Source organism: Athene cunicularia (assembly GCF_003259725.1).
Source record: "Athene cunicularia isolate RWA chromosome 1 unlocalized genomic scaffold, athCun1 chr1_part2, whole genome shotgun sequence".
Taxonomy (NCBI): domain Eukaryota; kingdom Metazoa; phylum Chordata; class Aves; order Strigiformes; family Strigidae; genus Athene; species Athene cunicularia.
In genome coordinates, this window is record NW_020799092.1 from 6,390,360 (window position 1) to 6,407,617 (window position 17,258).

A 17,258-nucleotide genomic window follows, 5' to 3' on the forward strand; every position below is an offset into this window, starting at 1 on the left:
AAATAAATATCCATGAGTTTAATAATCCTCTGCCTTGACAACTGTAAAATCCTTTGTAAGTTTCATGTTTCACACTGCTCCTCTTCGTTTTATCAAAACGCCATGGCCAAACTGACCTTTCCTTGATGGGGTGTTCTGGCCATTTCATCCCACTTCTGAAATCAACTGCATTAGCCATCTATGTCCCATGGGATTTTCAGATTCCACATCTTCAGGTCCAGTGCCTGAGCAGCTCCCTCTTCTTGCCTGGCACCTGGTGCCAACCTCTGCCACTTCTGTTTGGTTTGCTTTTATCTCATTGCATAAGCACTTCTACACCTTCTCCAATTCAGACTCTCTGCCTGGAATCAGCTCTTGAAGCCGATTGCTACTCCATTTCCCTCTTGCTCACCCTCTCTTTTCTACTCTGTCAAAGACTGTCATCTTCTCCACACACATAACTCGAGAAGCCTTCAATTCCTGATAGAGAGGAAAAATACTACATTTAAATACCATCAAACATCCCTTTCCAAGTCTGTGCCTTTCTTCTTTCTAAAGCACCTGGCTTTCTCTTATTTTATTTCCCTGCTTTGCTTCCTTTCACAATCCTTCACCTCCCATTACCCGGCATTATATATTTCTTTATGCCTAATCATTTCCTGTTCATCGCCCTAGTTTTTGACTTTTCTGTGTTTTTCAGTGAACATGGCAGGTTACTACCAGATTTTGTTCTCCGTGAGAAAAGCCTACCTCACTCAGGCTGATAAACAAATAACATGGCAATTAAAATGCAGGAAGGAAAAAATCAGAGAGATGGTTTTGACTTCCCCCCCCCGCCATCAGCTACTGACATTTGGAAAATTTCAACCAACTATAAAAAACAACAAAATTTTGTCCCAGTTTCCTAAGAAAGTGAGGCTTGTATAATCACAACTTTCCAATCAGTTCCATCCTAACCACTTTTGTACCCATAAACCAATATCAAACAAATAATACAAAGAGAGTAAGGACCCAGAGGTTATCAGTGGCGAAACAAAAAGAAACTCAAACTAGCATCTTCATTAACTGTGGGATGCAGCAGCCAGCTGGCCTGACCAGCAGAGTAGTTTGGGCCACCCATCAGTACGTGCCTGACTTGGGAGTAAAAACCCATCTGGCACATGCTTACTAAATGGTAAAGGGAGGGAACTGGAAGAACAGAGGGGAGTATGGTAGAAGAAACAACTGTAAAAGACAGCTTCCCTTAGTTTCCCTGCTTACAATGAAAGGATCAGGGGTGTAGGCTTGAATTGTTTCAACTAACACCGAACTATTGCCTATTTCACCTTTTCCAGGATCAGAAGATCATTAAGAACATAACTCTGATGCACTAATATCTATAACATACATGAAACATTCTTCTTTGTGTTTCCCCCAACCAGAGAAGGAACAAGATGCTCTCTACCTTTTCTGAATTATACTGGGATTTGCAGTCACCAGCTGGGTTTTTGATCCAACATCCTTGCTGTATTCACTGGATAGAGGAGGAAGATTGCACCTGTGCACAGAAAGTCAAGATTTTAAATGACATTCAGAATTGACAGGCTTCAAACTCAAGTCTTTTTTAATCTGCAAGTTTGCAGGTGGTTTTGTTGTTTTCTAAAAAAAGCAAGTTGTCATAATATGTAAATATGCTGTATAAATACTAGACCAAGCTACAAATGTTCCATACTGTACCATACCTATAAGCACAACAGGACATTTTTGTACCAGAGTGTGGTGACATGTAGAAATAAAGCCTTTTGCAGAAATGAACTTGTTAAGCAAAACCAAAGACAGACTTGGCATTTCTGACAGTCTGAAAGGCTGTGGAAGAGACCATTATTGTCTATAGCAAAGACTTTTTTATCCATTTAAAGTTCTGTTTTTCACTCTGTTCTGTCTTGTTTACCAGTAGCAGGCTCCAGGCTGTTACTCTCTGTAGCATCACAAGCATTACATGTCTGGCATTTTTAATATTGCACTGCAGGGCATCTTCAGTATACAATATTCACCAAGAAAACAGAGAAAAAATTTAAGTGTCTATTTAAATATGTGCATCTCTGTTCTGCTCACAGTCTTTTTGTGGTGGGCAAGGTGTTAACATAATAAAGAGAAAGTGACTAAGCAAGTTTACTTTGGAAAGCAGAGAGCTAAGACTCCAAAAGAACAGAAGTAGAGAGAAACTTCCAGACAATGAACAGTCCTAAGTGTTCCATAGTAAAGACCAAGGAGAAGGCACTGTAGACAAGATGTAAATACGAAGATGAAAATAGAACAGTATCCAGGCCTATGCACTGGTCCAGAAATTAGTCAGGAAAAACCTGCTTAATACATAGAATTTACACCAAAAATGGGTGCCAAACCAGTATTTTTCATTTCAAATTTGTCCAACTTTTAAAATCAAATTATGAAGAATATTTAGGATACTTAAACAGCAAAAATGAAACCAAGATTCTCAGAGAAAAGTAGAATTTGGAATTTTTTCACAACAAGACTTTTATTTTTTTGTGTTGTTTGGGTTCTGGGTTAGGTTTTTTAAAAAAGTTTTGGACTCTACCACAGCCAAATTTCTCCTCCAACTTTTAAGACATCCCCATTTGAATGTGCTGGTTTCATTGTCTTTCTGCAGCACACTGAAAAAGCACAGCACAGAAACAGAGTACACAATGTAGAAATGCAAGTGTCATGCTCAGGAGCCAGCTCCTGCCTCTTCCCATTCCCACAATGGCATGTTCAGTAAACGCTAACCCTAAAGAGGAGCATCAAGCAACTCCTGGTTGCTTTCAGCTCTGCAGACACCCACCCCCACAGAGGACGAGGCCCCAGCACTGCAAGAGGGAAGGCAGCAGTGCAGAGAGTTGTTTCATAATCATGATTTCTCCTCCTGGTACCAGGGAGACACGGGTTCCTTTGCTACAGGCCTTACACCTGTGAAGAGCTGCATCATTTTCCTCACAGTCTTCTCCATTAAACTCTCAGTAGCACTCCAATTCTGCATGCATCTTCCAGGCAGCCAGGGTAAGTCATGAAAGCCTTGAGTCCAACAACTAGTTGCTTATCCAGTTTTTTTATCTTAACAATTCAGAGGCCCATTTCCTACACCAGTGAGAGGCAGGAGCTGGGGGAGTGAGCTACGGTTCAATTTTTACAGCTGTTTCCAGGGGCTACTGCAGAAACTGTTAGGCTGCTGCATTACAGGTTGCCATAAACTTCCGCTGCGCTGGGAAAAATCAGTCTTGTCACAAGGAAGGCCCTTGCGTCCACAGCAGCAGCTGCCTATGATAGCATTTTTGTTGACCTCTGCAGCATTCGGAAAAGGGATCTAGGTTCTTGCGACAGCAGAGTGCAGCAAACAAGGCTGAACAAATTCCTGGCTGCACCTCCGCAGTTTTGTGCAATGTCAGTGACCAGAAAGGGCACTAGTGTGCACAAGGTACAGTCTCCGCAATTTTTGTTAATGCCAAACATCTCACATATCCAAAGAAAAAAAAAAAAAACAAAACTCTAGTGCTGTATCTGCATGTATTTGCATACAAATACCAGCTCTCAAAACCATATTCTTAAATTCATATAATCAGGAAATACCAAGGAGGACAGTAAGGTCCCACCTATATGGAACATAGGTGAATTCAGCCACATTCACCATGAAAATTAAAGTTTCTAGGAAGGTTTTCTCCTTTTCATGACTACATTTATTAAGATGTGCACAATGTACTGAGATCTGTTAGGAAACAGCTTCTAGTTTGATCTACCACAATTTAAGAGAAGCTAGAAAACTTAAAAAGAAGCCAGAAAAGAGGAATCAAAATAAAAGAGGTTTTAAAAAATGCAATCAATAAGAAAAAAAAAAGACTAGAAGAATAAGGGAAGTTTAATTCCAAGACGTAAAGAATGATAAAACCCCCAAAATTGAGAAAGGTTTACATAAAATTAAAATAAAAATAAAATAAAAATAAAATAAAAATAAAAAAAATAAAATAAAAATAAAATAAAAATAAAATAAAAATAAAATAAAAATAAAATAAAAATAAAATAAAAATAAAATAAAAATAAAATAAAAATAAAATAAAAATAAAATAAAAATAAAATAAAAATAAGCAGCAATAGGTTGCTTCCTGCACCTGCACTGGGCAGGACACAAATTAATTGGATTAATACCATTTAGAAAGGTTGCAGAAACCCTCTCAGTAGCAGTTTTCAATGGCAGGCCTGACCTGCCTCAGAGCAGAGAGATGGCATAAATGACCTCTGGCAGATTACAATTTAATGCTCTCTGATTCCAAGAAACACAACTTTTAAGAAGCCATTTTTGGTTGAAGTTTATTTAAAAGCACTACAAAGGACCAGGAAGTCTCCCTAGTTTTTATCATCTTAACATCTCAATAATGAAATTTTTCACAAGCCAGTCCCAGATGCGTTATTTAAACACATCTAATTCCTCTCATCAGTAAGTCTCATTCTCAGCTTCTGCATGAAATATTAAGAAAAGGTCTGAGTATCCAGAGGAAACTCAGTGAGAAATCAGATGGCTGACAAACTTCTTGGTCTTCAGATTACTTTCTTGAACAAATTAGCAGAGTGCCAAGTACTGTGAAGGTGAGGAACATACCAAGAAACAAAAGATTCATCCTAACTAAGGTCTTTGTAATTATCTTACTCCTGGTAGTGAGGAGTAAGTACATAAATGTGCAGAAAAGAAGGAGGTACCAGGACAGCTTTTCAGGACAGCACTTTTGACATGAGCCTAACTCAGAGAGTGGAACATATCAGTCTCCTATATAGATGACCAATATGACTTAGATCCAGCCTTTAGGTGAGAAAAAAAACCAAAAACATGGGTGCCTTTTTCACATCTGAGACCTTCCAATTCAACAGGTAGAAATAGCTGCGAGGGTAAAATGAGAGGGATCCTTCAACCCTCACCAGGCAGAAATGGCTATTCTGGGTTTGGCCCAGACAGAAGTCCATATTCTGCAGCTATAGAGAATCCAGGCAACTTGGTTGATGTATGTGCATTTTACAGATACTATAGGACTATCTAGCTATTTTAGAATGTTAGATATGCACATAATACTAAGCACGAGGGACTAATATGAATTTAGTATGTAATCACAACCATCCATTTTTATTCCTTTGTGGCATCTTGGCAAACATGAAGACAGTAATTGCATAAGGCAGCTGAAAGCCATCTTTTTTTGGATTTGTCTAAAAACCCTAACGTGCCACCATATTTAACATCCCCAGTTCCACCTGGGCTGGTACAGCTAGATGGCCTGGAAAAGTGTGATTAAAAGATAACAGCTTGGCCTCCCCAAACCAGGACAGACACTAGTCAACTTGAAATAGTGACAAATTGCTTCTAGTTTTGAAATAAATTCACTAGAAAACAGCTAGGAGAAATCCCTACAATCCCCTGCTATTTTAGAGAAACGTTCTCTCAGAGATGTACAAACCACTGCAGTGCCATGAAAGTGGCTGGGGGAAAGGAAGAATTGTGAGATATAGAAGAATTTCTTCAAAATCTAATGCCAAGAAAATTAATCTCTTCTGCCAAAATATGGACAGAAACATTGCTTAGGGTTTACAGTACCCATCACTTCTCTGTAAAAATAAGTGTTAACAGGAAGGGAGATGTCAATTTTTTTTTTCTCAGAAATGTGAAAACCAGTTAGGTATCAGAAGAGCCTATTATAACCACACTACCTAAACATGTAGACCATATGCATATGCCATGCATCTTTTCCATTGCAGATGTAGTGTGCTTTGCCTTAGGGGCTGAAAGCTGCTGCTCTTTTAATTTCTATGTGTTTGTAGAAAATGCTCAGCAATGAGATGAGTTTAAACTCATTAATTAACCTTAGCAATTATAATATATCCGAGAGGATGGCTGCAGTCATATGACAGAGCTTATGGAAACACACGTATGTGAAATCAAAAAACATGTGAATGGAACAAAAGAACAAGGGCAAACCCTGGCATGAAATTTCACACTGAGAAAACACTTTAAAGATTATTACACAAATTTATTTTTTAAAAAAATGGAAGATGTTATGCAAGTTACTATGGTGCTCTTTCTCTCTTAACTCTCAGATTACAGAAATCAGATTTAGAAAAGATCAACTACCCTGTCTTTCACCTGCTATAAAAATATTTACTCCCAGTGGTGTATTAGTCTCTAACCCAAAAGAACTGAAACATTTTCTATAAATATGACTGCCCATCACTAATACAGTACAGCCTGCAGGCAGCTACTGGGATTTTTGCAGGGTTCTCCCTACCCCTTATTTCCAATTCAGAATAAATTCTGTACAGATAATGGTTGCTTTACCCTCCCTGGAGAGAAAAGGATTTTTCTGATCAAGCTACAACTGCTGTTTTTTTTTAAAAAAAAGTTTCTATTGTTTTTGTAACTGATTGCTCCTGCAGTATTTCAATTCCCCACTGCATCTAGATAATACTACCATGGTATATACCCTGCAGTTTCTTATATTTAGTCTGTGAAACACCTAAGGAGTTTTTCCTTAATGACAATCAGCACACTGCCTCTCTCCCTGTGCCTTAACATCATCTCTTCTGTGAATGCTCTAAGTACATGTTTTCTTTTGCCTTTAGTTTGTTGTATTTCTTTGCTTTAACATTGAGGGCATTTTTGTTCTTTTAGATGCAAACCAGAAATTACAGTAATGCTCTTTGGTTTCCAGCAAATTTGTATGGCTTCATAATAAGCCATCAGGATCTAATAAGGAGACTTGCTAAAGCAAGTGTTCATTTCTCATCTCTTTGGGAGCATTCCCCCAGTTTCTCCCCCACAGTGCTGTTCTTGTTCATGTTTAACAGGAAGGAACTAATTTCTTCCTTAAAGAATGCAGACTTAGAAAGTGCCAAATTCAATCATGAAAACAGTAGCTGGTTCAACATCCCTCCTGACAGGTTCTTGTAAATTCAGGAAGGCTGGAGGGAAAGGAAATATGAGGAATCCCAAAAAACCTGCAACAAGGAAAGAGGTTTGGCCTTCCCTCAGTCAGTCAGTCAGAAATCAGTCTTGAGGGAAGAAAAACATAGGAACATTTTAGCTTGTCCCAACTCACCTTAAGCCTCACCCCATAAATCAGTACCTATTCATCCTGAGTTCAATGGGTTGCATACAACGGCATTTAAAGTTGCAGAAGACGGAGCACACTGCAGGATGAGACCCTGCCTAAGACTACATCATTAAAGAGAAAACCAGCTCTTTCTGTCCCTCTCTGACACTGCACAATCTGTCACAACCTTAACCCATCCATCCGCAGACTGCCCCCCTCACTACACAAGGCAAATTGCAATTAATTAATCTCAACTGAATAGCTTTGAAATTCCAAGACTTAGCAGGGGGAGGGGGAGACAATGTGTCATTGAGGTTTCTGTCTTACCGCATGACAAAATCTGCTTGATCTATTTGTTTGCCGCAGCTGCTCTTTTTCAGGATCCCACCGTTTCCCACCACGGAGCATTTCTTCAGTGGCAGCTGGAAGGGAGTAGCCTAGCAACACAAAACAAGGACTGGTTTTACAGAGAACACACATATCTTTGTAGCTGCTCCTGGAGAATCCAGGGAGCTGGCATAGTGATGAAAGAATTAGGACCTAGGGGGAAAAAAAAAGTACAGAAATTAGCTGGTAAGTAGATTTAGGACAGGTCTTATCCCCACTTGCCAAACCAAGACACAACAAACATGATGCAGAAGATAACATCTCTGCAAAATCAAAACTGCCTAAAGTCCTGATGCAGATACTGACCAAGTCAGGAGGTCAGTTCAGAAGGAGACTTCTAGCCAAGCTGCAAGGACACGGGAAATAAGACAACCAAGAAAAAAATAAAAAACAAAATCCATGAAAGTGAGCTTCCTGAGCTGATACACAATAGACAACTGGAAGGAACAAGGAATGAGGTGATGACAGAAGGGCACTGGAAATCAGGAGTCACCCTGGCTCCCTCCATGGTTGTGTCGCTGAGACAAGTCACTCTGAAGCCTGACAGCAGCTCTTTACACACTCAGCTCCCCAGGCACATAATAACTTACAATCATAAAGGGACCATTTTAACTAAGAAGCTCTTGTAGCTGCTTAGCAGGGCATAAAAGTACAAGGTCAAATTGTCATGCTATCCTATGCATCAAACACAGTAATAAATTAGATCCATATAGTCTTCTTCATTCCAGAGGATCTCAAACCTAGGAGTGGAATATCTTCCTGTCAGCCCCAAGTCATTCACCTTTAGTGAGGTCAAGACAGTCACTTAAACAGTACACAGTGCAGCAGCACAGCCCAGCATGTAAAAAAAACCCCAAAGGATGGTGAAAAGACATGTGAATTTAAAGCAGCATGATTTAGTTACGGAATGGAATTAGTCTACAATACAAGAGTTCATATTGTCCTCATGCAAAAAAATGGTGCAGGGATTTTTTATTTATCAAACCTGTCAAAAACTGACTTTGCAGTAGAGACAGAATTTATTGCACTAGACCTCTGAGAATGCAGATGCCACAGCGACGGGATGCAGCATCGCAAAACAATTCTCCTCTCCAGGAGGACAAGGTAGAACAGCAGCAGCACTTGTCCTCACTTACATGTACAGAGCAACATCTAACACTGCATCATTTATTCACGAGGCATTGCAACGATGTACATGGTCCAGAAAACAGACACAGCATTACACCACAATGTTTATATTTGCTAAAACTTATTTCTACTGTCTTATTTCTTTTCTTCCTTAGTTTTATATGCTTTATCTTCTTTTCTCAGAAAACTAGATTCCATTCAGCTAGTGAAGAGCCACAACCTGCTTTCTAATGGAAAACATTAAAGCATTTCGTTTATCCTAACTCTGGATTAAGATACACTAAAGCAGAAAAAATTTTAGTTTCCTGAGGCCTAGCCACTGGTAGGAACCCAGTGATAGCACAGCAGAGCAATACTAAGTATGCAGCTGCATTCTTGTACTGCATTTGCCTTCTCAATAATATTTTTTAATTTACACAGTTATTAAATAATACATACAAATTCAAAGGCCATCTCATCTCTGAGGTGACCCTGACCAAACAAGAGCTCACATACTCACTACATGGGGGATGGAGGGGATGGGAATCAGAGGAAATGTAGGGGAGGATGTTTTATAAATAACAGTATCTTTCTTATTCAAGGTATATCAAGGCTCCTTCAAAGACAGATAGTTATACACAGGCAAGGCTGTGACAAATCACAGACAAAGGCAGCAGCCATTAACTATTGCTTTTAAGAGTTGTGGACATTCTGTCACATAAATTCTGTTGCTTTAGTACATGTTGAGTGGCTTACAGACCCCAAAAATAAACATTTAGGAGTTACTAAATGCTTCAAAATTCTGTGAGTTGCAAACAGCCTTTGCTACTGCTTGAAATGATTTTCTGTCCTTCAAGGGAGGCTTATATTCTGTTATGCTCAGAGATGATAATTTTAGTTGTCATTTGCATACATACTTTTGTTTCCAAAAGCATATGAAGTTTTGAAACTCTTGCCCTTCAGAGAGTCCAGGAAACAAAAGAACAGGATGAGGGCTGCCAGGGCAATTTGAAGGAAAGTACAAGAGGCAGATATAATCACCACCGTGATTGTCCCTCTGCCTAACCTGTGAAGAAATCCACTTACTCTATGGACATAGGAGGAAAACCAAGCTGAACAGTCTTCTGTGAAAAGCCACCATACCCACAAGAGCCCACAGAAGTGTTTGCCTCCCCGAGCAAAGCACTGAAAATTCAGGACATGGCACAGACATGGGACAGAGTCTACACACCACCACTTATTTTAAAATGTCCAATGGATGCATTTTCCAGAAGACCATACTTACAAACTCTCTACAGACATTATGCTGAAGACCTAGTTTCAGTACCATAACAGGGTGGAACGGGGTCGGGGGTGGTGTAAAGGCCTAAGAATTAAGTGTCCCTGCTGCTTGGTGGGATTTTAGCTGCTTTGAGCTTAATAAAGAGTAACTGCTTAGGATGACCTGGGAGAAACCTACATTTGTTATCTTGTACATGACTTTTCTTCAAACATTTACATCACAGATCTTTATTATTGTTGAGACTGCAGGGGCATTTCAGGAAGTCTGCCTTGAGCCCCTCCATCCAAACAAACTGCCTGGTTATACACAAATCACACAAGTCTTAAACTCAAGTGTTGCCCATCAGTGACTATGAAACATATGGCTCCTTTTTCTTGCTACAAAAGGTATTTCTTTCTTCCCTCTTTCAAAGGAAGAGACTTCTGGGCTTTGCAATTTAGGAAATCATTATCCTGTAATCTAGTTAGCAGCATAACCAACCCACTGCAGGGATGTTAATGCAATGGCACACTTTCCTCCCCTCCACATCCAAAGGACACTCATGGGACAGATAGCACAAATAAGGGCACTCAGAAGTTCTTCAAAGCTAAAAAGCTTTGGGGTTTGTTCTGTAACTTCCCATAAGCATTCAGCTCATTCCTTCCTTTAGGCTGCCCAAAACAGGTGGTACAAACAGCTTAAGGAAAATTGCAACACGATTAACAGAAAGATAGTCCCAGCCCTAAGCTTTCCACATCACTAGTGGGCTTTCATGATGTTTCCCTGCATCCTCTAGCTGTTCCTACTGCTGGCTTGTCAGGTTGAATTTAATATTTATTATTTAATTAATTATCAAAACCTGGAGTTATTTTTTTCCTCTAAGAGTAAAAAAATATCAAAGATGGACTCCAAGAATGATTTGTTTCCTCATGCCAAGTGATCTTACGCTATCTTCATGGTGTGGGTGATCTGCCTTCAGATTTTTTGAATGCTATGTTGGGGTTGATGTTGATGGTAGAAGAATGTTACAGCTTGCTCCAGAATTAAAACAGTTTTACTTTTAGTAACATAGACTTAGGTATTACATGTAATGTCAACAATTTTCAAATCAAGAGTGTTATATTTTTAAGGTGATGGTGCTATTTGGAGATAATACTATATAGTACACCGAAGTTTGCTTCTAGGTTTTTATTACCAGCAAAATATATTTCACAGGACTTGCAAAAACCTTCTCATGCTTTCCTTCTTTATCTCTCACAGCGTAACTGTTTGCTAGGCAAATTGTCAGTTGATAGTTAATAGCATATAAATTCTCACATTGTGGAGACCACCCAGCTCTCATTTATGCTAAATACTCACAAAAAGCTCAAGTTGTTTTTTACTTAGAACTGTAAGCTGGTCTAACAAGTGCTGTCTTTGACTGTAAAGTTTTAACAAAAGCATTTCCATCAATACTAGTTTCCTGAAACTGTTATTTTCATTGTCAACACATTTGTTATTTTCTTCATTTGTAAAATTTTAACGAACAGCCAGAGTCTTGTGGGTGGACTAGAAAAAAGTAGCACAGTATCAGTACATCTAGTGTAACAGAGAAAATGTAAAAATAAATTACCAACTCATCACCATTTTCAAGCAATCATTACCACAGAATTAGCAAATACTGTTAACTAAAGCCACCTTGTACATTGGATATAAGCAGGCTGAATTCCCTTTAAAAGTAATTTCAAATAATTTTAAAAAGGAGGTCCAAATAATTTTTTTAAAAGGGTCTCCAAACAAAACCAGATGGAAAGGCCCTATTGTCTCATTTTCCTTGGTTTAAAGCAATGATACTCCACTGATAATCCATGAAGATGTTCTAGTATGTATTCATGTAAACGAAAGAAGAACCTGCACATCCCACTGCAAATTCAATGACAAATAAGCACACAAAGCAATAGATTAAAGACTCCCAATTGAATATGGGACTAATTTAACAAAGCATCTATCCAACAATTCACTGATTAGTTTCATCATTCATCTAAGTAGAAATAAATCATTGTCATCAGTTAAAAGAACATCACACAGTACTAATATAATATAATTTGGTTTAGATAATGCTACTCTAATTCATTTTGATTTCACTGTTAGGTTGTTAATGCATTGATTTTCAGTAATCAAGTTCTTACCGGGAAAACAGGAAAAATTACAGTATTCAGCCTCTGATTTAATGCTGAAGATGTCAAAACCACTGAAAACACTGAGAACGTAAATTAGAATAAAATGGTTTTTTTAAAATAAGCATTTTGAATTTGCAAGAGATGCTGAGATTTTACTGTCCCTTTTGATACGGCAGCATCCTCATGAGAAGGGCATTGTTCTACTGATTCTCCTAAGGAGCCAGCAAAACCCTGAGAGTTAATGAGAAGCCCAATTCAGTTCTTAAAACATTTTCTTGCACATTTCCATAAGGATGCAGCTGGCACTTTGTCAGACACCACAGGTAACGTGGCCTTGGCTTTTTAAGCTGTCAGATATGGCAGGGTGGCAAATGAATCTTCTTCATTGTTTACAAGTCATCTCTGGTCTGATGGGCCTTTTGTTCCTACTACAGAGCTGTCAAGACATGACAGCAACCAGATCCAAAAAAACATCAATGTCAGGGATGGCCTATTCTCTATAATGGGGATGGCTGTGGTTCACTGCATTTCTTTCACTCCCCCACACCAAACAGCTCCAGTCCAGCCCTGACTCGGGTACAGGAGCCCAGAGCAAGGAGCAACTGCTGCCGGCAAGGTAATGAGCATCACAGAGGTCAGGAGGGGCTGCTCCTCCTGAGAAAGAGAGGAGTCTACCTCCTACACTAAGACACCACAGGGAGACTGACATCCTTCTTTCTATCCTTTAGAAGTAATTGTTATATTCTCGGGAAAATAACTGGTTTCACCCATAAAATAGTTTGGGTTGGGGTTTGGGGGTTTTTTAAGTGAAAAATAAAAGTTTTGAAAAATAAAAAAATAGATTTATTTTTCAGAAAGATTTCCTTTAAAATTGGGTGCACTGTTATCTAAAAGGCCTTACATGTAGTAATTCATAACTTTTATATCATTGTATATCATAAATAAAAATAATTTTTTAAAAATCATTAAAATAATTTTTAAAAAATTAAAAAATAATTTAAAAAGACATTTTATATCATAAATCTGGTTTTAGCCTAGCCTTTCTGTTTGTAGCTAGTGATTGAAATAAATGCATTAAAATTTAACAATTGTTTAGAAATCACTTTTGTATAGTGAAACATAAGAAACATGGATTAGAATAAAAGTGTCTTGATAGGTGGAAAGGGATAATATCTTTTTCATAAATCTTGAATGAATGTTGTGGGCTGGAAGATGCATGCACTTTAACATATCAAGAAGCCACACTGATACTCTTCTGGCACGTTTACTGAATGACATAATTTCTAAACTGTTTTGTGTTCACACAAAGCTGTATTACAAGCACACATAGCTGTATTTTGCATAAAAAAAAATAATCTATCAGCATCACAATGTACATTCCATCGAGACTTGCTAAATGTGTTAGCTTTAACTCATACAAAATTCTCTATATTCCACTAATATGTGAAATAATGTATGAAATGTTAAGCAAGAACCAAGCCCAAAACCTTGCCTCTATTGTAATACTGCCACAAAGCAGAGGGATAGGTATAAGCACACTTAGATTTTGTGGAAGAGAACAGACCTGCCAGACTGATCTGGTATGTGTATGTGGTATGTATATGCAGCACACTGCCTCTCTATGTATGCTAATTATGAATATCAGTAGATAAGCTGAGCATTGTTTTTTAAATTCCGGACTCAGATACTATGAAATCCAAATATTTGATTACAAAGCCATTAGTACAGGAAGAAACTGTGAGAGTGACTATGTAATCCCTCTAGGAGGTAAGACAGGTATCTCTAAAATGAACCTCCAGTTACCTTTTTCATCTTTTTAAGAGTTTCCTTGCCCCACAGAGTCACTACTGACTAACAAATTCTGAAACCTGAAGCTCATTGCTTGCACAACAGTGAAGTGGTCCAGGTGGAAGTCGAACAAGATTCTCTGTAGTACCATGCAAGCATGTCTCAGTCACGACAGCCGTGTTTTTATCACAGACTGAAGTGGAATTAAACATTCGAGCTCATATAAACTTTGTGCCCTTCACAGACATGTACTTCAGGCAGTATTGTTTTTCATGAGATTACTATCTCATTAACTATTTATACAGGGACACAGGACTGCAAAAGACCACTTAGGAGACTGAACACATTGCTCTGCTGCTGCGTGAAACCCTCTTCTACCCAAAAGGATACATGGGATATTAACTGCTGAGCAACCCCACGCAAAAGAGAGAACACTTTGCAACATACCTACATATTCACAAAAAACATGGAATACCAAGCAACTGGCCGGCAGTGACTTTTAATTCAAGCTGTACTTTAAGTAGAAACTTCAAAACAGTGGGCTCTCTAATAGCTTTCCACCCAGCATGAAATCACTGCAAGTGAGTACTTGCCATGAATTAAAAGAACATTTCAAATTGCTATTGTGGCATTTAATTCAATGGAATCAGCCTTCATACAGGCAGCATAGCACAGTAAAAAAAAAAAAAAAAAAAAAAAAAAAAAATCACATCTGGAGTCCGTAACAGACTACTGATGGTATATCATAAACTGTATTTTAAATAATGAATGCTTTTGGAACGTGAAGGGAATTCTTCATTGTAAGGCAAGAGGCATTAATGGGTGGGAAGTTCCAAATTTCTAAAAGATTTCTGGATCCAAACTATGACCTTCAATGCACAAGGACCTCAAACTGTGGATTAAAAATGTTTAAAAAGAAGTATTGTTTCATGATTAATTAAAAAAGGAACTCAGCCTACTGGGGTGGGAAGCTTGTATCCTATCCTGGAAGATATTATAGCTTCCCACATTTCCACAATTGGAAGGCCTCAAGAAGGACTTGAGCATCCTTCCAAATAGCCACATTTAGATGTTCCATGGAGCAATCCAGTCCCATGCAAACTGTACAAAATGGAAAAATAATATACACATTCCTTGAGAAACAGCTTGACCAGAATTTGTAAATAACTGCCTCTGTTGGCTTCCCAAATCACCATCTCATACCTTTGAATAACTCAATTTTTTCTTTTTTAATCCTGTATGATAAGAAGGATAAATTTTGATTCACAGGTCAAATGACTAAACTCTGCCAACAGCCACAGAAACACTCAGCAAATCCTTCCTTTTACCGGACCACCTGACAGCACCAGATGCCACAAAGAGTTTAGAGGAAAACACCATCCATTGTACGGGATTCTCAACCCTGCTTTGCTTTGCCAGCACCTCTGGAGGGAGGTACACAACACAATCCCACTTAGATTTCAACTCACTCAGACTTAAAACTCGCCCTGTACAATATTTACACAACAGGCAGCAATTCACCTCCAGGTTCACCGGCACTTGATGGCAGAAAAGACATGCTGACACACCAGGTATTCCAGTGGTTATTTAATACTGCACTGCACTGAACGCTTAGCAGCAAACCCTTATCTTTTGGGCTTAGAGATCTAATTTTCAGATGCTGCTTTGGAATAGTTTCTCCAACCTCCACTTTTTTTCCCGTTCCTTTCTTAATCTGCTTCAAGTCTGAGCAGAAAAGAAAAAGCTAAGTATATCAAACTGTATATGCCAGGGTTGCATTGATACAACGCTCCGAGCTTAAGTCAAAAAAAGTGCATCAAAACATTTGGGAGTTTTGACTAGATGTTTCATGGAAACAAGGGTAAGCATAAAGCATCACTTCAGGGGGCAAAATTACCTTTTTAATGTCATACAAGATCAGCTACTATTTTGTAAGTGTTCTTCTGCAGGCCTGGGAAAATGAAGTATAAAATTTTTAATTAATCTTCCGTGTTACAGCATACAATTTTCTATCTGAGGAAGTTAGTGTATATAGGCACACATTTTAACTTTTATTCACTGAAGATTTTGTTAAAGAACTACTATATTCCAGTTAGAGAAATGTAGGCAGAAACCAAATAATGTGACTGTTCTGTGACAAAGTCCTCAAACTCTGACTCTACCTTCTCCCTCAGTGACATCAAGATGGAAGAACAGTAACAAATGGAAACCAAAACAGAACAGGGAAAATTGCAGGGTATCTGCTTACTTATGCCTGGTGTAGGAATAAGCAGACAACATACTCTCATGCTGAATTATTCTCTTGTGAGAGCGTGAGACAATACACAGTCAGCAAATATAGAAAGATTTCTAGAAATTTTGCAAGACCCACTATTGTTGGGTAAAGGGTACTATTCACTTATTTTCCCAGCTTTACAAAGGCTTTCTTCACACAGTTTCATATATGTGTAAGGTTATCACCAGGATGAATCCACAATCGAACACACAGTTCCTAAGCATTTTACGAACAATCCTAACCCTGCAGAAGTGATGCAGGATGAATGTTTCTACAATCACATGAGCAGAATACAAATAATTGTGAAATACAACAATAGCCTGCATTGAACATGGGCAGGGGTAGGAGTGACAGCACGCAGGAGGACTCTGAAAAAGGTATCAGGAGACCCATCTGCATGAATGTGGCTGATTTACTAAAAAGATCATCCAGCTTTAGAAACACAAATTTCTCTAAAATCTTATTAGTAGCACACAGTATATACAATAAACAAGGTTAGTTTCAGCTCATAAAAAATATAAAGGGCTTCCAATTCTACTTGTATAGAAGACAATAACAAAATAACAAAAGAATGGCTCTCTGAATTCCTGAGGGCCCTGTGATCCCACTGATATGAACAAGGAGCTGCAGTAGAGGAAATTGATCAACTTACACAGGCATCAAAATGTGGATTTAGTTATCATGAATTAAATAGCAAATTTCAGAGCTTTGGCTTCTATTTTTTAGGCTGTCTTAAAAGCAATACACTTAGCTAGTATATTAAACAATAAGCTTTTACATGGAAAACATCCACTAATCAAAAAATGTTTGTTGTCTTTGCTTTACTTCTAAACAGTTCAGATGAATCAGTAATGTCTCTGGAGAATCACTAGTTTAAAAGACAAAGACAACTAGCAAGGATTGATCTCTCTAGGAAATCTGCAATTAGAGTTTGTATGGAGTTTAAACACTGAGATTGGTTTCTGGCAGCATGGCAGCACTGATGACTTTCTTTAATACTTGCATGTATTTCTTTATTTTTCTAATAATAAGAAAAATTAAGCCTCTTTAAAAAGCTCCACTTATCTATAAGGAACTATTTTAAGACAAATTTTAGACTTCAAAATTTCCAAATTTTACAATACAGATGCCAATTTATTTACTGCTCTTTCTATTGTAAAGCCCAAACATTTCCTTCTGATTCCAGCTAGATAAGAGTA

The 17,258-nt window shown here is 38.2% G+C and overlaps 1 protein-coding gene across 1 annotated transcript in view; it reads right to left on the minus strand.

Annotated features, from left to right (window-relative positions):
- The window catches only part of ST8SIA1 (ST8 alpha-N-acetyl-neuraminide alpha-2,8-sialyltransferase 1), a 106,635-nt gene that overhangs the window by 56,452 nt on the left and 32,925 nt on the right, over window positions 1–17,258 (minus strand). Inside the window, exons 4-5 of the mRNA XM_026862336.1 lie at window positions 7,410–7,519; window positions 1,424–1,516 (exon numbers count right to left, since the gene is read on the minus strand). Of these exons, the coding sequence (XP_026718137.1) occupies window positions 1,424–1,516; window positions 7,410–7,519 (203 nt within the window). The remainder of the gene's footprint in view (window positions 1–1,423; window positions 1,517–7,409; window positions 7,520–17,258) is intronic.